The 26,711-nt window shown below is 44.3% G+C and overlaps 1 protein-coding gene across 2 annotated transcripts in view; it reads left to right on the top strand.

Annotated features, from left to right (window-relative positions):
• LOC143497908 (macrophage mannose receptor 1-like) overlaps positions 1 to 26,186 on the top strand; it is an 81,129-nt gene extending 54,943 nt beyond the window's left edge. Inside the window, exons 5-9 of one of the 2 annotated variants that reach the window (XM_076993535.1) lie at positions 21,305 to 21,664; positions 21,781 to 22,116; positions 22,242 to 22,586; positions 22,803 to 23,132; positions 23,223 to 26,186. In XM_076993535.1, coding sequence (XP_076849650.1) covers positions 21,305 to 21,664; positions 21,781 to 22,116; positions 22,242 to 22,586; positions 22,803 to 23,132; positions 23,223 to 23,587 — 1,736 coding nt within the window. In that variant the 3' untranslated portion in view covers positions 23,588 to 26,186. Of the gene's footprint in view, positions 1 to 21,304; positions 21,665 to 21,780; positions 22,117 to 22,226; positions 22,587 to 22,802; positions 23,133 to 23,222 lie in introns of both variants that reach the window. The other variant, XM_076993534.1, reaches the window with a different exon arrangement.
• The last annotated feature ends 525 nt before the right edge of the window (positions 26,187 to 26,711 follow it).

Raw genomic sequence — 26,711 nt, 5'->3', positions numbered from 1 at the left:
GTACTAGTTCGCCTCAATTGGTGAGAGAAAATGTGCCTCTGTGAGCACTGGGGGCTGGGCACCCCTAAAGACCAGATCCTAAAATCGCCCCTGCTGCTTTCTCTGTGATTGCTTATCGTTTAATGGTCTTGCCACCTCTCTGTGTTATGCTTTCTCTTTACTTATTCGAGTATCTATCTCCTGCGTTGCTTCCTGACCCATCTCAAATTTTCCCAATCCTGCATTTCTTCCTATCCGTTTTGCCTTTATTTTTGGGAAGAGTTTTAATTTGCTTCGGCGTTTTTTGCCAGTTACTTCTGCTGGTGTCCTTGGTTTCGTTTTCGCGTTGCATTTATCCGTGCTGTTTTTTAGTTACTGTTGATATTTTGTTTCTTCCTCTCGTCTCACTACGGTTGAGTGTTATTTTTCACGCGTTGTATTTTCCATGTTGTTTTTTTGTTTCTATTTACTCCGTGCCCTCACGGTTTTGGTTTCTATTCTCTTGCGCGTTGAGTCTTCCGTGTTGTTTTGTTTGTTTGTTCTGGGTCGCTGTGTGCGTTTCCCTCTCGCTAATACATTTGACGAGTGTCAAACGTCTTGATCTTGTGAGCCAGCACTTGGGTCCACCCTTCTCTATATTATTTCTCACCCTTCTCTATATTAACGCTCCCGTGCTCACCGCGTTACACAATCCTTGCATACGAGCTACATTGTGTCCAGTTCGGTCTTCCCCGGCATTCGGTAAAAACCAAAATGAACCCATATTTTTGCCTTAAATGAAGACCGGACAGGTTGAATATCTCTTTCCTCCATCTGTTTTGAACCTTTTCCACCTCTAGTAGTTGCTTGGAATCTCCAAGGTAGAATAGATAATCCTGAACACAAGGTACTCTAAGCTGGAAAAACCAATAGACGAAAGTCAGTAGTGTGTGTGGCCTCCACGTGCCTGTATGACCTCCCTACAACACCTGGACATGCTCCTGATGAGACGGTGGCTGTTCTCCTGAGGAATCTCCTCCCAGACCTGGATTAAAGCGTCAGTCAACTCCTGGACAGTCTGTTGGTGGATGATGTCCCAGATGTGCTTGACTGGATTCAGGTCTGGGGAACGGGCAGGTCAGTCCATAACATCAGTGCCTTCATCATGCAGGAACTGCTGACACACTTCAGCCACATGAGGCCTAGCATTGTCCTGCATTAGAAGGAACCCAGGGCCCACTGCACCAGCATATGGTCTCACAATGAGTCTGAGGATCTCATCCTGGTACCTAATGGTAGTCAGGGTACCTCTTCCTAGCACATGGAGGTCTGTGTGGCCCTCCAAAGAAATGCCTCCCCACACCGTTACTGACCCACTGACAATCCGGTCATGCTGGAGGATGTTGCAGGCAACAGAATGTTCTCTACAGCATCTCCAGACTCTGTCACGTCTCCAGACTCTGTCATGTGTTCAGTGTGAACCTGCTCTCATCTGTGAAGAGCAAAGGGCGCCAATGGTGAATCTGCCAATCTTGGTGTTCTCTGGCAAATGACAATCGCCCTGCACGGTGTTGGGCTGTAAGCACAAGCTCCACTTGAGGACGTCAGGCCCTCATACCACCCTCATGGAGTCTGTTTCAGACAGTTTGAGCAGAAACATGGATATTGGTGGCCTGCTGGAGATCATTTTGCAGGGCTCTGGCACTGCTCCTCCTGTTCCTCCTTACACAAAGGAGGAGTTAGTGGTCCTGCTGCTGGGTTGTTGCCCTCCTACGGCCCCCTCCATGTCTCCTGGTATCTGCTCCATGTTCTGGACACTGTGATGACAGACACAGCAAACCTTCTTGCCACAGCTCACATTGATGTGCCATCCTGGATGAGCTGCACTACCTGAGCAACTTCTGTGGGTTGTAGACACCACATCATGCTCCCTCTATGGTGAGAGAACTGACAAAATGCCAAAGTGACCAAAACATCAGAACAGATGAGAACAGAGAAAAGGTCTGTGGTCTCCACCTGCAGAATCACTCCTTTATAGGGGGGGTCTTGGTATTTGCCTTTCATTTCTACCTGTTTTCAGTTCCATTTGCACAACAGCAGGTAAAATTTATTCACAATCAGTGTTCCTAAATGAACAAGTTGGTTTCACAGAAGTGTAATTAATTTGGAGTTACATTGTGTTGTTAAAATGTTCCCTTTATTTTTTGAGCAGTGTATATTAGAATACTTCCATACATGTTTTTTATATTAGTATTCTAACCTTACTTAGCCAAAAGATACAGTTTTATTGTTTTAAACAAGTTTGTCATGATATTTTTAATGCCTGAATTGTCAGAGAGATTGATAGAGTGGAGTTCAGTTTGTGAATATATGTGAGAAATGTGGAACTGATACTGGTACTGACCAATATCTCTTACCATTATGTTAATCATGTTCAACAGACCAAAGCTATGTTCGAAATGGCATACTACATACTGTATACTGCATACTGCACTCAGTATATACCGTATACTGCATAATGGTCATCATAGTAGTATGTGGCATACTGTCCAGGATGGGATAAACCATACTACTGGGTCACATGAAGGTATAAGGAACAGGAGTTTAATGTTAACACAAATCACCCATGTAGACAGCTAAGAATAGCCTGCCACACATTCAGTTCTATGGGTATCCACATGCTAAATACCAGTAGCCCATAAAATAACTGATATTCAGGGGGAGGTGTAACATAGTGGGGGGTGTAACACAGGGGTAGGTGTGACACGGGGGGGGGGTGTGACACAGTGGGGGGTGTGACACAGTGGGGGGTGTGACACAGTGGGGGGTGTAACACAGTGGGGCTGTAACACAGGGGGAGGTGTGACACAGGGGGAGGTGTGTAAATGTGTTCATTTGGTGTCTTTTTGTTTATGATTAGCTGATTTCCCAGTGTTCACCAGCCCAGGGTTCCCCTCTCTGAGTCTTGGTCCTCTTGAGCAGCGGTCACCAACCACCGGGTCGTGGACCGGTAACGGTCTGTGGGTCATTTGGTACCGGGACACACACAAAATTTTTTTATCGATGATCAGTGTCTGAGTGATGTTTTATTTTGAAAATAAAAAAATTTGGGATTCTCTTCCCTATTACATCCGTCGGTGCGTCTGAGTTTTATTTTTATGTGCTTTATATTTGTTTTTATGCCAGTCGTATCATTTACGTCGTATTTACCCCCCACACTTTAAAGACAGGTCTGTGAAAATATTGTCTGACGACTGGGAACAACGTACATTTTGTCATTCGATATATAAAACGGGCGGTACATGCTGGTTTCCCCTCCAGCCTCTATCAGCTGGCAGAGTTCTGCAAAGAGGAGTTGACAAAAATCCCAAAAAGTAGATTTGAGACACTCGTTTGTGTTTACAGAAGACGTTTGGTTGAAGTAATGGCTGTGAAAGGAGATGCCACAATGTACTATCTAAAAAAGTTCACATACTTTTCCACTTCGCAGGTTTTCAGTTTTTTGAGAGAGAAATTACTTTTGTTCAATAAATTATGAACACAGTAACACGCAGCGGCCGCTCCGAGTCCGACAAATGGTGCTTTTGTTTAGAAAGAAGTTTAGAAGGCGAGAGCCATCTCTGACAGTCTCTGTGCGGGGGTAGGAGGAGGTAACCAAGATGACGACCTTCTGGGAGAAATTTGTTTGGTCACCAATGCAGATAAGCAGAATGAAGAATTTAGCGAGGAGCTCGTCCTTGAGTGTTTGAGCACACAAACTCCTCTTAAGTCAGCGGTCTCCCAACTGTGTTACAGTTTGTCGCTACTTCCAGTTTTTTTCCACTGTTAAGTGCAAGGGAACACCAGTGCTCAAGTTCTACCCCCGCCAGACCCTGCTACAGTAGAGAAATCACTCAGAAAAGCTCCAAGATAAAGTTCTGCAGACGCTACGAGAGCTCAGCCTGCTAGGAGACCCAGGCCCGCAGACCGCGGCGTTGCCTGACGGCGGAGCCCGGCGGAAGTCTCATCGCAAGCGGTGTGAGCGAAAGCGGAAGCGCGGTAAGAGAGCCGGGATCCGCGCGAGGCTAAAGGCTAACCCCAGCCGCCCGGCTGTACCGTCGCTGTTCCTCGCACACGTTTGCTCCCTACACACCGAACTGGAGCACATTCGGCTCCAGTGGACGACCCGGCGTGAGTTCCGAGACTGCTGTGTTTTAGTCTTCGTGGAGTCGCGGCTGAGCGACGACGTCCCGGACAGCGCCGTTCAGCTCGCGGGGCTCACCGCCTTCAGAGCGGATAGGAGCGCGGCCCCGTCCGGGAAGACCCGCGATGGTGGAGGCGTGTGTGTTTACATCAACACGGAGTGGTGCAGCGACGCTGTGGCTGTGGCCAGACACTGCTCTCCGCTGGTGGAGTTCCTGATAGTCAGATGTAGACCTTTTTATTTACCACGAGAACTCTCCTCCGTGCTGATAGCCGCCGTGTACACGCCACCCAGCGCTGGTGCTGGTGCTGAGGAGACACTAGGCGAACTGTACGGAGCCATCAGCGACCTGCAACACAAACACCCAGACGGACTGTTCATTATCGCCGGAGATTTCAACCATGCAAATCTCAAGTCAGTCCTCCCTCAATTCCATCAGCATGTGGACTTTGCAACGAGAGGAGCGAACACACTGGATCTTGTTTACACAAACATCCCCAGCGCGTACCGGGCGGAGCAGCGCTCCCACCTCGCGTTCTCGGACCACATGTGTGTGTGGCTCACTCCAGCCTACACACCGCTCGCCAGACGCTCCAGACCAGTTCAGAAGCAGGTGAGAACCTGGCCGGCAGGAGCCGTCTCTGCCCTTCAGGACTGTTTTGAGCGCACTGCGTGGGACATGTTCAGGGAGGCTGCAACTGACGGAGACACAGTTAACCTGGAGGAGTACACAGTATCAGCCACTGGCTACATCAGCAAGTGCATTGATGATGTTACAGTCTCCAGGACCATCACTATACACCCAAACCAGAAGCCGTGGATGACTGCTGAGGTACGTGCGCTGCTGAGGACCCGCAACACAGCCTTCAGAGCGGGTGACAAGGTGCCCTGAGGAAAGCAAGGGGCAAATTGTCACGAGCCATCAGAGAGGCAAAGTGCGCACATGCCCAGAGAATCCACAGCCACTTCAAAGACACTGGTGACACACAGCACATGTGGCAGGGCATCCAGACAATCACCAACTACAGGACAACACCACCGTCCTGTAACGGTGATGCCTCCCTCCCTGATGCCCTCAATGACTTCTATGCACGGTTCGAGGCGCAAAACGACACGTTGGCAAGGAAGACCACGCCCAAGCCAGACGAGCAGGTGTTGTGTCTGTCTGCAGTGGATGTGAGGAGAACTCTGCGCAGAGTCAACCCACGAAAAGCTGCAGGACCAGACAACATCCCCGGCAGGGTGCTCAGGGAATGTGCAGAACAACTGACGGACGTTCTCACGGACATCTTCAACATCTCCCTGAGCAGCTCCACTGTCCCAACGTGCCTCAAGACCACCACCATAGTCCCCGTGCCAAAGAAGTCCACAGTGTCCTGCCTCAACGACTACCGTCCCGTTGCACTCACCCCCATCATCATGAAGTGCTTCGAGAGGTTAGTCATGAGGAACATCAAGACCCAGCTGCCCCCTTCACTAGACCCCCTGCAATTTGTGTATCGTCCCAACCGCTCCAAGGACGATGCCATCACCACCACCCTTCATCTCTCCCTCACCCACCTGAAGAAGAAGGACACCTATGCCAGAATGCTGTTCATAGACTTCAGTTCAGCATTCAACACCATCGTCCCACATAAACTCATCGGGAAACTAAGCCTGCTGGGCTTAAACACACACCTCTGTAACTGGATCCTGGACTTCCTGACTGGGAGGCCCCAGTCAGTCTGGATCGGGAACAGCACCTCCAGCACCATCACACTGAACACCGGGGTCCCCCAGGGCTGTGTTCTGAGTCCTCTGCTGTTCACCCTGCTGACTCATGACTGTGTGGCAAAACACAGTTCAAACCACATCATTAAGTTCGCTGATGACACAACAGTGCTGGGTCTCATCAGCAAAGTTGACGAGTCAGCGTACAGAGAGGAGGTGCAGCGGCTGACAGACTGGTGTAAAGACAACAACCTTCACCTGAACGTGGACAAGACCACGGAAATGGTTGTTGACTTCAGGAGAGCACGTCACTCTCACTCTCCACTCAACATTGACGGGTCCTCTGTGGAGATCGTCAAGAGCACCAAGTTCCTTGGTGTCCACTTAGCGGAGAACCTCACCTGGACCCTGAACACCAGCAGAACACCAGCCAACACCAGTTCTACAGCCAAGAAAGCCCAGTAGTAGTAGTAGATGTAAAAAAGGCGCAGAGTGTAGTGTTAAAAGTGCGAGGTGAAGGTCTCGTGGAGTGTTATCAGCGAGGTGTTAATGAGTACACAGCTTTTGGAAAGAAGCTGATTTTCAAACTGTTTGTCCGTGTGTGTGTGCTGGTCCACAGATGGCAGCATCTTGAAGAGAGAGTGTCCCAAGTGTGTGTGTGCAGCTGCAGTCTGCTGGAACGGATAGTGTCCATGTTGGAGAGATCAGGCCCACAATTTATTATGGAATCAAAACGTGGAGCCAGTAGTCACTCTTGCACTACTGTAGTATTTAGTTCTGTAACACACGGTGGTCACTGCCTGCAGCCAGGAGTGAGTGAGTGAGTGAGTGAGTGAGTGAGTGAGTGAGTGAGTGAGTGAGTGAGTGAGTGGGTGGGTGAGTGAGTGAGTGGGTGGGTGAGTGAGTGGGTGGGTGAGTGAGTGGGTGGGTGGGTGAGTGGGTGGGTGAGTGAGTGGGTGAGTGGGTGGGTGAGTGGGTGAGTGAGTGGGTGAGTGAGTGAGTGAGTGGGTGAGTGAGTGAGTGAGTGAGTGGGTGGGTGAGTGAGTGGGTGGGTGAGTGAGTGGGTGAGTGAGTGGGTGGGTGAGTGGGTGGGTGGGTGGGTGGGTGGGTGAGTGAGTGGGTGAGTGGGTGGGTGGGTGGGTGGGTGAGTGAGTGAGTGAGTGAGTGAGTGAGTGGGTGGGTGAGTGGGTGGGTGAGTGAGTGAGTGGGTGGGTGGGTGGGTGGGTGAGTGAGTGGGTGAGTGAGTGGGTGAGTGGGTGAGTGAGTGGGTGAGTGAGTGAGTGGGTGCGTGCGTGCTTCGGTGTAGCCACAATTCGGGGAGCTCGGACACAGACGCTGGTGTTGACGCTCTGAAGGTGCTCGTTTATTGTGAAATAACGAACATACTACACATGGGGCTACAGATGCTCCATTTATACATAAACGTCACAAAAGCAGCGCAGCGTTAATGAGATAATGTATACTGATCTATACATAAAGAAAAGATCAGAGTTTATGCAAACTGAAGAGTCATTAGAATGCAAAACAAACTCATTGAAGCACATGTCATGAGTACCGTGTTTACTGTTATTTATTAATCACCAGTTTAACCAAGTTGTCCCAGGTGATGAATAGCTATAAGAGTTGTTTCTTGTCGTGACCAAAGTTATATTTTAGTATATTTAACCCTGATTCAATTTATTCTTTTGACCTTTGTTTCTTCATACTGTATCAGAGTTCTATTATATGGTTGTGTATTAAAGATTAAATTGCAAATGACCATAATTTTGTAAGTTAAAGATCTGTTGCTGATTACAACTTAAAGTGGTGATGAGGTCTTAAACATTTTTGGAAGGTCTTTAAAAAGTCTTAGAAGGGTATTGAATTTAATTTCAGTATTTCTGCATATTCATTATCCGAACCGCTTAATCCCGCTAGTCGGGGTCACGGGGGGGCTGGAGCCAATCCCAGCAACTCCGGGCGAAGGCAGGGTACACCATGGGCAGGTCACCAGTCCACCGCACGGCCTATTTCTGCATATACACTTTTGTATCTCACTTATATTAGTATACAACCGACTCGTTACCTTCCGCCATTTTTTCTCTGCTCTGAACGCCTTGTAGCGGGACTATAGTTGTCTTGTAGTCCCGCTCCATAGTATTATCCCTTCATTGTACAGTATAATTCCTATCTGCATTCTGTGTTTCAGTCTAGCATTTTGTTGTCTTCTTTTTAATAAATATTAATTATCTTGCATTTTCGTCACCCACATTCGTCAAAGGTGACAAGCGTTACACTGCTGTCCAGTAGATGAAGCTGTGTGTGACTTTAAGGTATGAAATGTACACTACTGTTTTGGTTTAACTAATGTTTTCCCATATTTATGATTATCTTGAAATATATGTTAGAAAGATTAGAATTTCACAGTGAAACAATATAAATAAAACATTGATACACAACCATACCAACTCCACATAGTCACACACATATTCACCACACAGACACACACATACATCTCTCTCATACACACTCCACAGTATCAGTTTTGCAGTAAAGGTTATATTTTACTGCATTAGGAACATTACTGTAAATTGTAGCCTAACCCAAAAAATAATTACCATAATTTAAACATAATTAGCCATGGTCCCATATGTGTAAAAATACACATATACAAAAAAAGCCACACAAAGGGGAACAAACAGGATACAAAACTGAACAGTCTTGTTATGTGTAATGTAAGTGGTCTTACATGTTGGCCCTTGCCATGCACCTGGGATAGAAAAGCTTGGTATGCCTTATTCACCCCTGGCAGTCTTCAGCTGAAATGTCTCTGCAGCCGGGATCCATTGCATCCAGGAGGGACATTTGGTCATGGGGCTGATGATCATACGTGTTTCTCTGTGATTCCTCTGGGGGGTGTTGTGGGAGTATAGGGTACGGGGCCCTACCCTATCCAGTCCCTGTACAAACGGAGCAGGAGCTTGGTTCACATGGCTGGCAGTAAGTCAGACTGGTTCCCTGTGGGAGTTGGACTCTGCCCTTTGTCACCGATTCTGTTCATAACCTTTATGGACAGAATCTCTCAGCGTAGCCAAGTGGTGGAGGGGGTTCAGTTTGGCTCTGTCTTAGAGATAAGATACGGAGCGCGGTCATCTGGGAGAGACTAGGAGTAGAATCACTGCTCCTCCATGTAGAGAGGAACCAGTTGATGTGGTTTGGGCATCTGGTCCAGATGCCACTTGGGCATGTCCAGCTAGGAGGAGACCCCCCCCCCCCCCCCCCCAAGACCCAGGACAAGCTGGAGAGATTATATTCCTCCTGGGAACGCCTCTGTATTCCCCCAGAAGAGCTAGAAGAGGTGGCTGGGGAGAGGGAAACCTGGGCCTCTTTGATTAGGCTACTGCCCCCACGACCCAAACCCCATTAAGCAGATGAAAATGAATGGATGGATGGATGGATGGATGGATGGATGGATACCAAAAACTAGTACCCGGGTCCTAAAGCCCTGCAGATACCCCACAATACACAATTAGGTGCTTCCGTTACATAAATATTTACTTTAAATTGTTTTGTTGCACTCCTATGTAATGAGTAAATATAAAACCTGAAATCGAGTTAGTGGACGTTTCCCTGATTCAAGTACTTGATAGTAAACTGGCGCCATCTGGTGGAACAATAATAGTTTTTCACCTCCTTTATTTCTTTACTAAAGCTCCTCCTCCCTGTACACGCCTGCCTGTATGAGGAAGTAAATCTGGGAATGCCACACGAGTCTTTATTAATTCTGCGTTCAGGTGAGTTATAAATATTATGAGAACCTCTTAACTCTGGTATTTACTTCTTTCTGCCTTATTTCTGAAAGGAGTCTAAACTCCCTCAGCTTGATAAAGGACTACAGTGACTGATTCTCTCCTGTGCTACTGTGTTTATTACAGAAGATCTAAAAGTCAAAGTGAAGTTTGTACAGAAGGAGACATTACAGAGAAACAGCACAGCAGCTGTTGGAGGAAATGGCTGCTACAAACATTCTGTCAGAAGAAGAGTTTTCATGTCCTGTGTGCTGTGACATCTTCAGGGATCCTGTTATACTGTCATGTAGCCACAGTGTGTGTAAAACCTGTCTGCAGCAGTTCTGGGAAACCAAGGGATCTCAAGAATGTCCAGTTTGTAGGAGAAGATCTTCAAGAGATTATCCTCCTCTTAATCTTGCACTAAAGAACTTGTGTGAGGCTTTTCTAGCGAGCAGGAGTCAGAGATCTTCAGCAGGTATTACTATGAGAAAGTACTGGAGCAGTGTAGGAGTAATATAATTTGCTCTCAAAATGGCAGGGAAAAAATGCACAACAAAACAAAAATATGAAGATGAACAGAGGACGTTTTTAACAGAGTGGGCAGCCCTAGCCCGGCACCCGGGGAGCAGTTGGGGTTATGTGCCTTGTTCAAGGGAACCTCAGTCATGGCCTCAGGCCTGGGAATCAAACCCACAACCCTCTGGTCACAAGACCAGTTCCCTACCACCAGATCATGACTGCCCACACACTGTTTTTGTGTGACATTTACAATAAATCTGAGCAGAGGCCTCTCTCTCTCTCTCTGTGTGTGTGTGTGTGTGTGTGTGTGTGTGTGTGTGTGTGTGTGTGTGTGTGTGTGTGTGTGTGTGTGTGTGTGTGTGTGTGTGTGAAAGGGATGGTTGATGTTCAAGCGTGCCCATGTGTATGATGTGATGTTTGTTTATGTTGTATAACCAAAATAAACTTCTAATTCAATTCAACACACATCATCACCATCACTTCCCTCTTATCAACCTACTGCAGCATTTCACTCAGAGTAAAGGGCCTGCAGTCTGTAGATGTGACCTCATCACATAAACACATGAAGAACATGATGATTCATTCTGTTCTCTCTCCTCAGACCCTGTTACTCTGGACCCCAACACTGCACATCCAGACCTCCACCTGTCTGATGATCTCACTACTGTAGAATGGAGACCACAGAACTCACTGCTTCCTGATAATCCAGAGAGATTTGATGTGTGTGCGTGTGTCCTGGGCTCTGAGGGCTTTAACTCAGGGACACACTGCTGGGATGTTGATGTTGGAGACAGTGAAATATGGGTACTGGGTGTAATTATAGAGTCTGAAAGGAGAAGGGGAGGGAGGGTCTGGGATTCAGTGTGGAGTCTGGGCTCCCTTATGGGCAATTACTGGACACAGTGCCCAGGACAGACACGTCACCTCCTCACACCTACAGAGGAACTGCAGAGGGTCAGAGTTCAGCTGGACTGGGACAGGGGGAAAGTGACATTCACTGATCTTCTAACCAGTTCATACCTGCGCACTATAACACACACTTTTACTCACACTGTTTTCCCATTATTCTATAATAAAAGTTCCTCTCCTATGAGGATCTTACCAGCAAAGATATCAGTAACAGTGGAACAGCAAAATTAATGTTGCCTTGAATTAATCTGCATACATGTAATAATGAACATTGTATAATATACAGTCCCTGACATAAGTTCTGTCGCTTATCCATGTTTTGGAAACAAAAGCTTATAACCTGACTTTAAATTCATCTATTCGTTTTAGAAATGACTCATATGAGAGCTGAAACCCTCCCAAATGAGATTTAATTTACGAAAATAAATTTGCTTCACTGCAGAAATATTGATCATTTAATGAACACAGAAAGGTCAGATTTTGGCAAGACAAAAGTTGTCGCCCACAGAAAGTAAGGTGAAAATCAAACAAATAATTCACTTCATATACAAATATATGCTTCATAACACTGGTGAATGACATTGTGGTGCTATTAGAGCCATATTTAATATTTTGTGTGACTTCCACGAGCTTGAAGGACCTCATCCATGCTGTTCGACAATGATTCATACAATAGCAAAGAATGCAGTCTTACATGCCTCCCAGAGTTCATCAAAATTCTTTGGTTTTGTCTTCCAAGCTTCCTCTTTCATCCTACCCCAAACATGCTTAATGATGTTCATGTCTGGTGACTGGGCTGGCCAGTCCTGGAGGACCTTGATCTTCTTCACCTTGAGGAACTTTGATGTAGAGATGGATGTATGAGATGGATCACTATCCTGCTGAAAAATTTGGCCCCTTTTATGATTGGGAATGTAAGATGTAGCTAATACTTCTTGATATTTTTAGACTATTGATATTGCCTTCCACCTTGCAAATGTTTCGCACACCCCCATACTGAATGTAACCCCAGACCATGATCTTTCCACCACCAAACTTGACTGTTTTCTGGGTGAGTCTTGGATCCATACGGGCTCCAGTACTGTGGTGTAATTCAACTGAAGATTCATCTGAGAAATCCACCTTCTGCCACTTATCCAGCTTCCATCTGTTTAGCAGGCTGTGTGCCTTGGCAAATGCCACACTGTTTTTTACCTGCCTTTTGTTTAGTGCTGGCTTCTGGGCGCTGATTCGACCATGGAGGCCATTTTGAGACAGAATCCTACAAACTGTTCTAGTTGACACAGGGACTTGAGGTGACCAGGCCTGGAGGAGCTCTGCTGCAGTGGAAGAGGGACTGGCTTTGGATTTTCTAACCAAAAAACTTTCCTCCCGAGCAGTTGTCTTGTGGAGTCTGCCGGACCTGGGCTTATCAAAAACATCTCCAGTCTCTTCAAATCTTTTCTAAAACCAATCGATGAATTTAAAGTCAGGTTATAAGCTTTTGTTTCCACAACATGGATAAGCGACAGAACTTATGTCAGGGACTGTATATATATACTGCTCAAAAAAATTAAGGGAACGCTAAAATAACATCCTAGATCTCAATTAATAAAATATTCCAGTTGAAAATCTTTTTTTATTACATAGTGGAATGCGATGAGAACAAAATAACATAAAATGATGAATGTAAATCAATATTATCCCATGGAGGTCTGGATTTTGGAATACTCAAAATCAAAGTGGAAAATCCAATGACTGATTCAGCGTCAGTGGAAATTCCTCAAGACAAAATGAGGTTCAGTAGTGTGTGTGGCCTCCACGTGCCTGTATGACCTCCCTACAACACCTGGACATGCTCCTGATGAGATGGTGGATGTTCTGCTGAGGAATCTCCTCCCAGACCTGGATTAAAACATCAGTCAACTGATTGGATTCAGGTCTGGGGAATGGGCAGGCCAATCCATAACATCAAAGCCTTCATCATGCAGGAACTGCTGACACACTTCAGCCACATGAGACCTAGCATTGTCATGCATCAGAAGGAACCCAGGACCCACTGCACCAGCATATGGTCTCACAATGGGTCTGAGAATCTCATCCTGGTACCTAATGGCAGTCAGGGTATCTCTGGCTAGCACATGGAGGTCTGTGTGGCCCTCCAAAGAAATGCCCCCCCACACCGTTACTGACCCACTGCCAATCCGGTCATGCTGGAGGATGTTGTAGGCAGTAGAACATTCTCCACAGTGTCTACAGACTCTGTCACGTCTCCAGACTCTATCATGTGTTCAGTGTGAACCTGCTCTCATCTGTGAAGAGCACAGGGTGCCAATGGTGAATCTGCCAGTCTTGGTGTTCTCTGGCAAATGACAATCGCCCTGCAGGGTGTTGGGCTGTAAGCACAAGCCCCACTTGTGGACGTCAGGCCCTCATACCACCCTCATGGAGTCTTCCTGACAGTTTGAGCAGAAACATGGATATTGGTGGCCTGCTGGAGGTCATTTTGCAGGGCTCTGGCACTGCTCCTCCTGTTCCTCCTCACACAAAGGAGGAGTTAGTGGTCCTGCTGCTGGGTTGTTGCCCTCCTACGGCCCCCTCCATGTCTCCTGGTATCTGCTCCATGCTCTGGACACTGTGCTGACAGACACAGCAAACCTTCTTGCCACAGCTCACATTGATGTGCCATCCTGGATGAGCTGAACTACCTGAGCAACTTATGTGGGTTGTAGACACAGCATCATGCTACCTCTATGTAGTGATGGGACATCTGAAGCTAGGCTTCGAAGCGTGTACCGAGTAAAAAGGGGCGTGTCCGATGAAGCCCCGCTTCGGAGCTTGTGTCATATTGAGCAAAATCACGTGATCAGCAACAAACGAGGCCTCGCATTACATCGGCCACGTCATTGCTTCATTTTGCGTATCGTTTTTCTAAATAAAAGCACTATGAACCCTGTTGCTTCGTGTTGTAGTAGGTGGTTAAATTTAAAATCTGGAACGTTCTAAATTCTTTTTGTTTGATCAGGATGTACATCAGATTCACACATCAAAAACAGACTAAAAACCATTGGAAGAGGCAAACCTTATTTGTAATGTTAAAAACATTTTACATTTGGCAGACGCCCTTATCCAGAGCGACTTACATTTTATCTCATTTTTATATAAGTGAACAATTGAGGATTAAGGGGCACCTCAGTCATGGCCTCAGGCCTGGGGATCGAACCCACGACCCTCCGATTACAAGCTCAGTTCCCTAACCACTTCCCTTCCCTAACCACCAGGTCATGACTGCCAAACCAGATCTAGAAGCCCCAAGAAGCAATTATTTTAAACACATTCTGTTTTTAAAAAAAATCAGTTTCTAACTCCAAATATTCAGTCACTCAACAATCACTCAATTCCCAACATAGTAAAGTACAACATATCTTCATTGTCAAATACGTTCATGACATACAAGAAAACCCAACACAACCACTAATGGTCAAGGATTAGATTGGCTACAAATCACTTTAATAATTAAAACATGACAATTAAGTATGATTTAAATGATTCTCCTGTTACTAAACATGAGTTTGATGGAAACTTTGTGACAATATTGCATTTACACATTTTTGAAAGTATGATCCAACTGAATGACGAGGCTGTTACAGTTTCACCAGCAGATGTCACTAGTGAGTGATGAATGAAGCCTCGAGTAATGAACCTTTTTGCAAAGCAAAGGGTTGGAAAGCTTCATTGCTTCAAGAGGCTTCATTTGCCCATCACTACCTCTATGGTGAGAGAACTGACAAAATGCCAAAGTGACCAAAACATCAGCCAGAAAGGATGAGAACAGAGAAAAGGTCTGTGGTCTCCACCTGCAGAATCACTCCTTTATAGGGGGGTGTTTTGCTAATTGCCTCTCATTTCTACCTGTATTCAGTTCCATTTGCACAACAGCAGGTGAAATTTATTCACAATCAGTGTTGCTTCCTAAATGAACAAGTTGGTTTCACAGAAGTGTGATTAATTTGGAGTTACATTGTGTTGTTAAAATGTTCCCCTTATTTTTTGAGCAGTGTATATTAGAATACTTCAATACATGTTTTTTATATTAATATCCTCACCTTACTTAGCCACAAGATGCAGTTTTATTGTTTTAAACAACAGTTTGTCAGGACATTTTTTATGCCTGAATTGTCAGACAGGGCCCATATTTATCAAACTTCTTAGAGTGGAATTTTGGACTTAAGTGCTGAAAAATTCTTAGATTTGCTCCTACTCACAGAGTTAAGTGTAAGTGCCAGTTATCAAAACTCTCAAGTATAAGAATCACTCTTACTCTCCTGAAAAGTTAAGACTGCTCCAGAGGACTCTTAAGATGTTAAGAGTTGCCACCAGGGGGCTGAGATGGCACTGAGAAAACAGAGACGCGTGCGAACCTTCATTTTAGGTACACATTTCAGTTTTATAGATATATAAATATGCACAATGCACAAATATGCACAATAATTAGGCATTAAGATAAGCATGGGTTTAATTTTTTTTCTTCCTTTCATTTTTTTCGTGCAAGAGTGTAATATTCATGCTGCGATTTTCATACTTTAATTTTAAGCTTTGACGTCTGACTTGTCAGTTATTGTATGTCATTTGGGAGTGAGTCCTCTGCCAGACCTCCTTCAGACGCCCACTTTTCCTGTCATGAATGGCCGGAGGAAGAGGGATATAATAATTATTATATCTATATATATAATGTTGCAGTCATAATTTTTGTGAAATAACCGTGTATTTACGTAGTTAATAAATAATAATAAAAAATATTTCATATTTACCTTTAAGTATGTGACATGCACTGGTATGTATAATTTTCCCTTCTTTCTTTTGTTATTCATATATTTTTTCAGATTTATTTTGGATACTGCATACATTCTAACTGAATCACATTCAGGCGGAGGACCACCGGGCAAGCCTATTAGCGTAGTTTGTGAGATGGTGCAGCGTATCATGGGGGGAGACACTGTGGTGATCTGTGGAGTGGAGGGGGGTCAGGATCCTGCATTAATGAAATTCTAAAACATATCTCAAAGACAAGGTTTTTATCATTTATTTAGATGTGCACACAAACACTGTGATGCTAATTGTCACTTCAAAATTATTGCATCCATCAGTAATAAAGAAGCTGCTGGTGCTCCCGACCCTGCTGGCTTGAGCGCAGATTCTCCATCTGCCCCTCCCTCTCTGACAGCGCTTCCAAACACCTCCAGCCATGAATGGCCGAAGGAAGAGTGGGCGTCTGAAGGACGTCTGGCAGAGGACTCACTCCCAAATGACATACAATAACTGACAAGGCAGAAGTCAAAGTCAGAGATGATGTCCAGGTGGCACAAGTCCTGTTTCAAAGAGTTGGTTCAAGCTGCTTTCAGTGAATATCCGAGCATCATGGGTTGACCCAGGCCATTTGGGTACAACATCTAAAATGTTGTATTCTGCATCAAACCCAACTTGAGTGTTGATGCTGTGGTACCTCTTTCTGTTCACATAAACATCCTCATTAATGCTGGGTGCAATGATCTTTATGTGAGTGCCATCAATTGAACCTACAACTCCTGGAAATCCAGCTATCTGCATAAACTGGGTTTGCTTCTGTTGGATGACACGGGGTGTTGTTGGGAAGTCAATAAAGCGGGTTACAATGTATGGCGCTGTAAGTGCCATAATTGTTTGCATGACGACTCGGCTAATTGTTGGTTGGGATGATCCCAAATCATCAGCACTACACTGCTGCATTTTCCTGTAGCAAGAAAACGAAGCATCAGCACTACTTTTAATTCAGCTGGGATGGTGTTGCTGCGTGTAGTTGAAGGTGAGATAACATCTCTCACCAAGTCAGTGACAATGATGATTCCTGCTCTGTCCAGTCCATATCGTTTGATTAATTGAAAGTCATCAAACATTTCCAAAACATTCTTCCTCTCTTGGAAGGTTCGCACGCGTCTCTGTCTTCTCAGTGCCATCTCAGCCCCCTGGTGGCAACTGATGGTTTCACAGACACTGAGAAGCTGTTGAAATGACACTCACCTGCATGACCTGATCACAGTAACGAGGAAGAAGCAGCACCTTTGATATGTGGCTTCAGTGTGTTTGCATACATTTGTCTATTTCAGCCTCTTTATGTATCACATGGAAACTGTTCACAATGACTTTTTTAACCAGATAGTAAAATGTCACATCCCCAATCCCCAGAACAGTTACTTTCTTTCCTCCAGTGAAATTAAACTTGTTTTTGAAATCATTGTCCTGAATAATAAATAAAACATTTTTTTACATTTCTGTCCCACATCTTGTCTGTACGCATTGTTTCCTGTAGGAAGTGGTGATACACAAAGTGAACGGTGGGTAAAGATTCCTCTAGGATACACGGGTGTCTCACACAGAACACACATTACAGCACATTTGGAAATACGAGTTACACTTTTTTTGGTTTTGAGTCAAATAATCCCAGATCTTTCTAAAGGGTTAGATTGAAATATTAACTAATTTAAATGTTCTTTTAGTGTTACTCTCTCAGTAACAAATATGATATATTACACAATATCTAATGGTTTCTCTGTGTGTACATTTGCACATTCTTAGATCATCCATAGAGGTTTCTCTTTTGGCCTTGGTACAGCTTTACTGTAATTGGCTTTATGAGACTTTTTCTCTCCTTATTCTCAAATGCAGCTCTAGTTCAAAGCCTTTTTTACATCTTGACATATATGCATATGAGCTGGTGACATCACACCTCATCATGTGATGTCACCACGATGAGAGCTGTTGGGGATTTGAAAATTCTTCTCCATTCAACAATAAACACCTCATCAGGTAAGACTGTGTCCTTAGTTTACTAATTATTTTATGTAGTTCATCAGTTATTAACCAGAAATTTATTTAACCATTTTTTATTTACTGCTATCTGTTTTTGCTGTATTTGCAATGTTTTTTTTTTACATGTTAAATGTTTGTAATCAGAGTGAACACATACAGTGTCTGGTGTGTATGTCTGCAGATTAGATCACTACAGCCCCTCTGATATTTCAGCACTCAGGACTCCAACTCAGTACTAGTGTGAGTTTATGGAATTACCATGGAAACCATCTCTGTGCTCCTCTCTCTACTGTTGGGTAAATATTCACTAATAATCACTAGGCTCAAAACACCTGTTTGCTCTGAACATATTCAGTATGAATTTGTGATTCCTACGCAAAATTATTTTCACAATGTCAAAGTGGTCTGGACACCAATTGTTTTCAGGTTCCAATGTATGTTTTACAGTTCATTAACATAAATGTTATATTAATATTAATGTTGTTGTAACGTGGGGAAGAGGCACGACGAGGCACGTGTAACGAACAAGGCTGGGCAGGTAGGACGCAGATGCAGAATTCGGAGGTTTAATATAAACGACTAACACAAAAGAGTATAATACATACAAAGACCAAAGATGACAAGCAAGATACCACAAAAAGACACAGAGAGCATGAACTAACTGAACAACAACCACTACACACGACTAGAACATTAGACTTAATCCTTTCACTGATAACATACAACGTTCAACTTACAAGCTACAATAACCCACAACCACAGAGACCAAACACAGGACTTAAATGCACTGACTAAACAAGGAACACAACAAGACACACCTGAAAGTGATAACGAGGGGCAGAGAACACGGCAGGGGTGTGAAAACAGAGACAACTAGGAAATGTCAAAATAAAAGACACTCAAACACACAGAGAACAAAACAAAAGACAAGACTGACGGGGGAGGCAGGACCACACGACGGCACGTTGTGGTGAAAACACACATTTTAATTACCAAAGACGGTGGAGACCAGCACGAGTAGCATTAACATTAAAACACAAACACACAGGCACGAGCTTTAGACAAAGACGATCACGAGACATTGTGTGAACGTACATTAAATAGATGAAGTACACAATCCCCAGTTGTAACAGTCAGAACTATACACTGATCACTGTTACACACTGATCACGAAACGAGACACAGGTGAGACGGATGAACACGCTCACACACAACCACGGACGTAGTTTTGGGGGGGGGACGGGGGGGACATGTCCCCCCCACTTTTTCAAAAGCCGGTTTTGGTCCCCCCCAGTTTTTACAGTTAAAACCAAATATTTAAGTAGCGACGAAGTCATGTCCCCCCCACTTTTTAACGGTTAAAAAAACAATATCCAAATAGCGACAAATCTAGCACTAGGATCATGCAGCTCCGAGCTCCCCCCCCACGACCCCCCCCCCCCCCCCGCTCAACAATTTTTGTTCACAGCGCTCAACAATTTTCATTCAACCACCCCCCCCCCCCCCCCGCTCAACAATTTTTGTTCACAGCGCTCAACAATTTTCATTCAACCACCCCCCCCCCCCCCCCGCTCAACAGTTCGCCACCCCAGGTTGTGTCCCCCCCACTTATGAAATCAAAACTACGTCCATGCACACAACCACACCCACGGAGATACATATACGGTCATGACCAGACACAGATGACATAAACACACGCCCAAAAGGAGAGGTCTACAGCTGCTCCGTGACAGTTGCCTTTTACTTATGAGAAGAATTTATGTTTAACCAGTTACATGTCAACATATTGAAAGCTGAAACTGAATATTTAAGTAGCAATAAATAAATAAATGTAAAGACCATGCTGTTAAGTCGTACTGAGAGGCGGCGGACACAAGTGTGATTGAGGGTTTATTTACAGGAAGGACACTGTCAACATTATCAACCTCTTTTGAACTCACCATGACAACACGGTGGGCATGACGACAGCGAGGCATGACAAACAGACTTATAGGACTAACAACAAGACTATAAGATGAAGACAGAACTACCAAAATATAACTTAACACACACAGTGAACACAGACAGATGATGTGGACAAGGCAGATACTCTACAGAAGGGATGCACATAGACCAACTAAACACACTAGACATACAACCAGACTAAACCAGGTACACACAGAAATTCAGAAACCAGAACGTAGAACATTGAGATCATAACCTTGAGCAGTGATAAATGACCTACACAGACCTCACCAAGATTCATACACTGACCCACAAGACTCAACACTAGAGGTACAAACAAGACAGACAGAACGAGACACAAGGAGCAAAAACAGAGACATGACTGACAGACAGGAGGAGCTAAACTGGAGACATAAACAAGACTGAGAGATGTGGGCGGAGCTAAATGTGACACGTAAATAATGTAGTGAATTTAGACTGATAAGATTTTTGCTTCCTCTTGTCATATTTGGTTTCTACTTTCTCACAACCCACTACTTCCACTAACGGTGATGATCAATCCTGCCAAACTTAAAATAAGAGATTTTAAGAGATAGATTTATTTAAATCACTGAAAAGTGAGTCTTGTTTTTCTTCATGTATTTACTATTTTATAAATATTTCTTTGAGTGGTAGGATTGAGTAATATAAAACTTTACGCTATGTTATTTAAAAATGTGACTGTAATATAAAACTTTACACTGTAAGCTTTATTTAAAAACCTGATTGAGCGCATGGCACCACTTACAAACTAGAAAGATCAAACATATTAAAAAATACCCAACATAATTCTCCTCTCATGTGAACTGGTCCATGTGTACCATACAAGTCAGATGCTGTGTGTTTCCTGGTCAGCTGAGCTGAAGGTTATGTGCACCCCTGTTCACCCAGTTCACCCCCCTGTTCACCCTGTTCACCCCCCAGTTCACCCCCCTGTTCACCCTGTTCACCCCCCAGTTCACCCCCCTGTTCGACTCCCAAATTCATCTGTCCACCAAAGTCTTCTGGGGTTGAACATCTTTCAGATGGAAAGGACAGAGGAAATGTTAATACCCTTCATATCTACCCCATCACGTCTACCCTGCCACATCTACCCCAGCCCTTCATATCTACCCCGTCACATCTACCCCAGTCCTTCACATCTACCCCATTACATCTACCCCAGTCCTTCACATCTACCCCAGCCCTTCATATCTACCTCATCACATCTACCCCGTTACATCTGCCCCGTCACATCTACCCCAGTCCTTCACATCTACCCCTATAGCCTCATTACTGCTACTCAGTGTCATGTAATAATGGTGAATCTGCTCTGTGCTACCACAGTAGTGCCACAGGTATCACAACACATGCCCACATCACTGGAGAACATTCCTGACAGTTTCTCATCAGACCACAGTAGAACATCACCCCATCACTGAGTCACTAAGAAGAGAAACTTTTCCAGTCTTTTCTGCTGCAGGTGGAAGTCGTCTCAGAACATTCCACATCACAGGATATGAGAATCTGACTCAGTCTGAGGCTCAGACAGCTTGTAGAAGAAACTACACCAACCTCGTCACTGTGTACAGTGAGGAAGACAACAGTGTACTGGCTAATCTGACTGAGGAGGCTGGATTATATGCTGCCTGGATTGGGCTCCACCACAGTCAGCCCAGATATAAATGGTCTAATGGTGATGCAGTTACATTCAGAGACTCAACACAAGACTGTGGGACATGGAGCTGCTGTGCTGCTATGAAGGCTGATGGTTTATGGGAGTGTGATATCTGCACAGGGGAAAAGAATTTTATGTGTTATAAACAAGGTAAATACTTACTATAGAGGTTTCAGCAATATTAAATACTATAATTATTGATGTCATCACCTTTAACTCTAAACATATAATTAAGGATTGATTTGTTAATTGTTTAATCACTGCAGATTCGTGCCACAGTTATCAGTTAGTGCTTGAGCCAATGTCCTGGTATGAAGCCCAGAGATACTGCAGGGAGAAATACACTGATCTGGTCAGCATCAGAGATCAGGAGCAAAATGAAGAGGTGAATCTGAATGGGAAGAACAGCACCACCCCCTTCTGGATCGGCCTGCTGTGTGATGACTGGGAGTGGACTGATGGAGGTCTCTCCACCTATAGGAACTGGGGGACTGATCAGCCTCAGACAACCGAACACTGTACAAAACTGCAAAGAGGGAAATGGATCTCAGTGTCATGTAATACTGGTATTCCTGCTCTGTGCTACCACAGTAATGCCACAGGTATCACAACACATGCCCACAGCACTGGAGAACATTCCTGACAGTTTCTCATCAGACCATAGTAGAACATCACCCCATCACTGAGTCACTAAGAAGAGAAACTTTTCCAGTCTTTTCTGCTGCAGGTGGAAATCGTCTCAGAACATTCCACATCATTGTGGATGGGAGTCTGACTCAGTCTGAGGCTCAGACAGCTTGTAGAAGAAACTACACTGACCTTGTCACTGTGTACAGTGAGGAAGACAACAGTGTACTGGCTAATCTGACTGAGATGGTATATCCCAGTACTGCCTGGATTGGGTTGTACCACTGTCAGCCCAGTTATAAATGGTCTAATGGTGATGCAGTTACATTCAGAAACTCAACGCAACACTGTGGGACATGGAGCTGCTGTGTTGCTATGATGGCTAATGGTTCATGGGATTGTAATAACTGCACAGAGAAAAATCATTTTATGTGTTATGAACAAGGTAAAAACTTAATATAGATGTTTTAACAATATTACAAACTGTAATTATTGATATCATCACATTCAAACATATAATTTAAGGATCAATTTTAATTTCATGTGCTATAAATATGGTAACAACCTGACTGGAACTATTGATAAATTCCTTATTCATATCAACCTCATAACTTCAATTGCATAAACATAAATAAACCGTGTTTACCTTTGACCTCTACAGGTGTTATTAGAGCCATGTTCAGTTATCAGTTAGTGCTTGAGCCAATGTCCTGGTATGAAGCCCAGAGATACTGCAGGGAGAAATACACTGATCTGGTCAGCATCAGAGATCAGGAGCAAAACGAAGAGGTGTATCTCAATGGGAAGAACAGCACCACCCCCTTCTGGATCGGCCTGCTGTGTGATGACTGGGAGTGGACTGATGGAGGTCTCTCCACCTACAGGAACTGGAGATCTCGTGTCCCTCAGCCATGTGATTGTGTAAAACTGATGAAGGATGAATGGTCTCCATCAGCGTGTAATGATCCTGCATCTGCTCTGTGCTACAGCAGTAAGTCATGATGTTACCAACACTAAAATGTTCTCTGCAGTCTAGATCAGTAGAATGAAGAAGTGTCTCTGGTGTTTGTGTCTCTGTCAGCGTCCATCCATGTGAGTGAGGACAGTATGATCTGGGAGAAAGCTCTGGACTACTGTCAGAAAGGTCACAGGTCTGGTCTCCTGCGCATTGAGTCTCACCTCGACCAGAAAGAAGTGGAGTCTGAACTCAGAAGGAATAAAGTCTCTGGGCCTGTGTGGGTGGGGCTTAGACAGAGCCGACTCTTTGGGTTCTGGATTTGGTCCAATGGGATGGTTGTGGGATCTTGGACCAACTGGAAGGGAGGGAGACAGCCAGAACTTCCCCTGTCTCACCAGTGTGGCGCCATAGAAACACGAGATCAAGGCTACATGTGGCTGGACATGAACTGTAGGAATGAACTCAGAGTTTTATGTGAAGTGAAATGATCTGACTGGTGCTCTTCAATCATTCAGGATATTTCACACACATGCCAACACACCACACGTTACAACTTGTTTCATAATCTACAGTGCTGCAATAACCACCCACCCTGCTTAATACAGTACACAGCAGATGTGAGTACACCCCGTAATATCACAGTCAAATTATTTAAAAAATTATAATTTCTTAATAATTGCATTATATCAAAGTTTGCAAACAGAGATTTTTCTCTTATGTACAATTTAAAAATAAATGATATAGAAAGCTTGCATTAAAAATACTGGCCCCAGTCTAGGAAAAGGAAATACACCTTTGACGACTGCCACACACCTTACAACATATGTTGGTATTGAAACAAAACAGAGTACAGTGGTTTTCCAATTAGCTGAACTGCATAAAAATGTTTATTAAGCAGCACAATGTTGTCAGGTTTGCATGTCTACGTGCGTCAAGGCTCCATGGGAAATAATTGCCAGAGGTGTTGAAAAATCAGACTGTAACACACAAAGACTGAAGAGGAAGACCTGTCCATAGTTGAAGGTCAGTTGAAACAGTAATCACTGAACAAGCCAGAGATCCTCTAACTGTGACTGTGTAGGCTGTCCTCAAAACATTATGCCACAGACAACGCGCTACTTACACAGTCTAGCTCTGGGAAACAGACAGGCCAGTGGGGCTGTCAGTGGAAGCACAGTGTCTGTGACAGCTTAGACAGGGCAAAGGACATCGTGTAAAGTCAATCTGTGTGGACAGCATACAGGACAAAAACCTTTCATTGCCCATCACAACAAATATGCAAGATTAAACTTAGGGAATGGATGGTCCCGCAAGAGAAGCACAGTCCCGCACGGTCCTGACAGAGAAGCACAGTCCCGCACGGTCCTGACAGAGAAGCACAGTCCCCCATGGTCCTGACAGAGAAGCACAGTCCCCCATGGTCCTGACAGAGCAGCACAGTCCCGCATGGTCCCGACAGAGAAGCACTGTCCCAAATGGTCCCGACAGAGAAGCACAGTCCCGCATGGTCCCGACAGAGAAGCACAGTCCCGCATGGTCCCGACAGAGAAGCACAGTCCCGCATGGTCCCGACAGAGCAACACAGTCCCGCATGGTCCTGACAGAGAAGCACAGTCCTGCATGGTCCCGACAGAGAAGCACAGTCCTGCATGGTCCTGACAGAGAAGCACAGTCCCGCATGGTCCTGACAGAAGCCCAGAGCAGGGAGTGGGATGATATGGGGCTGAATGAGCACAGAACGTATTGGGAAGAGGACATTTGAAGGTGAATACCATGAATTCCTCTGGATATTTGAAAATTCTGGCTGACCAGATGACTCCCAGTCACCAGATCCTTCTCAGAAGAGGAATATTCTCACATGATAATAATCGGAAACAGACAAAATCACACAGAGTTCCCAAAGAAAAAGTGGATATGATGGCGTGTCGGAGCGAGACAGCAGTGCAGCAGAGAGCAGACATGGTGTCTGAAGAACCACACAGTATCTGTCACTAATAACAGCGGTGAATGGAGCACTGACCTGTGCTCTTGCTGAGTACATACTGTAGGGCCTGTGTTTTTTATTGTAATGTGACCTAAATATGATGATCTGGCATTGACACTGCACAGGGGTTAGTGTTAGGGGTTAGAGTTAGGGGTTAGTGTTAGGGGTTAGGGTTAGTGTTAGGGGTTAGTGTTAGGGGTTAGAATTAGGGGTTAGGGTTAGTGTTAGAGTTAGGGGTTAGTGTTAGAGTTAGGGGTTAGTGTTAGAGTTAGGGGTTAGGGGTTAGTGTTAGAGTTATGATGATCTAACTTTGATACACAGGGGTGCTTCGTTTGTTCTCTACATACTTATGTACATTTGCTTTTCTAACGCAGCCACTGTGTCACTATATTCTGAGCTCATGTTTTCACAACTCCAGTTTTTAATATCTTTCTGTTCTGGATTCCATGTTGAATAGCATTTTATCTTCTATCATTAGCATATTGTTTAATCTACTGTTTTATATGTAAGCTTTGTGTTCTTTGAAAAGGTTACAATTAACAATTAAAAGTAAATTTGAAGTAAAAAAAAAAAGTAAATCTGAAGTATTTCAATGAAAACTACATTTGCTGTAATGGAGATGCGGATACCCAGGGGTCTTCACATCTGGAGCTCCAAAACGTTTTTCTCCAACACCACATCACATCAGCAGCACTTACACATGTAAAACCTCATCAGGTGACTCCACATGTCAGCTTCTAAATTTAAGGATTCACAATGACAAAGTATGTGCATAGTCTCAGCATTTAAAACTGTATAAACCACCACTTTCTTTAAAAAAAAGATACATTTCAGATTCAAAACACAGACAGACTTTAAAAAAGTCATTGGAACGACGGGCCCCCTACTGGTCGCCTCCGTCTACAGCGGCAGTTGTCCTGTTGTTGTTGTGTTCGTCCCTCGGGGGGGCAGAGCCTGTGATCCGTCTCACCTGAGGGTCGTTTGTTTGTCTATACATGTCTTGTCTTTATACCAGTTGACCGCTGGTCATTATATCCTTCATTGGGATCATGTCACGGGTTTTTGGTTTGCGCACTATTTCAATTAAACCATTTTTACCCTGAGTTTCCCTGAGACTTGGCGTGATCGCTTCCATTTTATTTCGCTCACCCTGCCCATCACAACAGTGAGGAAAATAAGTATTTGAACACTCTGCGACTTTGCAAGTTCTCCCACTTAGAAATCATGGAGGGGTCTGACATTTTCATCTTAGGTGCATCTCCACTGTGAGAGACATCATCTAAAAAAAGTATCCGGAAATCACAATGTATAATTTTTTAATGATTTATTTGTGTCTTACTGTTCAAATACGTATTTTCCTCACTGTAGCCTGTATGCAATAATATTAAATATGCAAAACTGCCAGTAGACTCATTGACATTACTGCCCTCAATAATGTATAATGTTCTTTTACTGCTGCAAGCACACCTATTCTTATGAAATGCTATATCTGCATGTTTTGTTTAACTTGTGTTAATTTTGTTGATATAATGAAGTTTGTATGAACTCTGCAATTACAATAAGTATGTGAGATGACTTTGTGAGATGAAACAAAGTATTGTATTAATACTGTTAATGGACATTTTAAC

The sequence above is a fragment of the Brachyhypopomus gauderio genome, unplaced genomic scaffold (assembly GCF_052324685.1).
Source record: "Brachyhypopomus gauderio isolate BG-103 unplaced genomic scaffold, BGAUD_0.2 sc116, whole genome shotgun sequence".
NCBI classification, from domain to species: Eukaryota; Metazoa; Chordata; class Actinopteri; order Gymnotiformes; family Hypopomidae; genus Brachyhypopomus; species Brachyhypopomus gauderio.
This window is presented reverse-complemented; position numbering and strand designations above follow the sequence as displayed.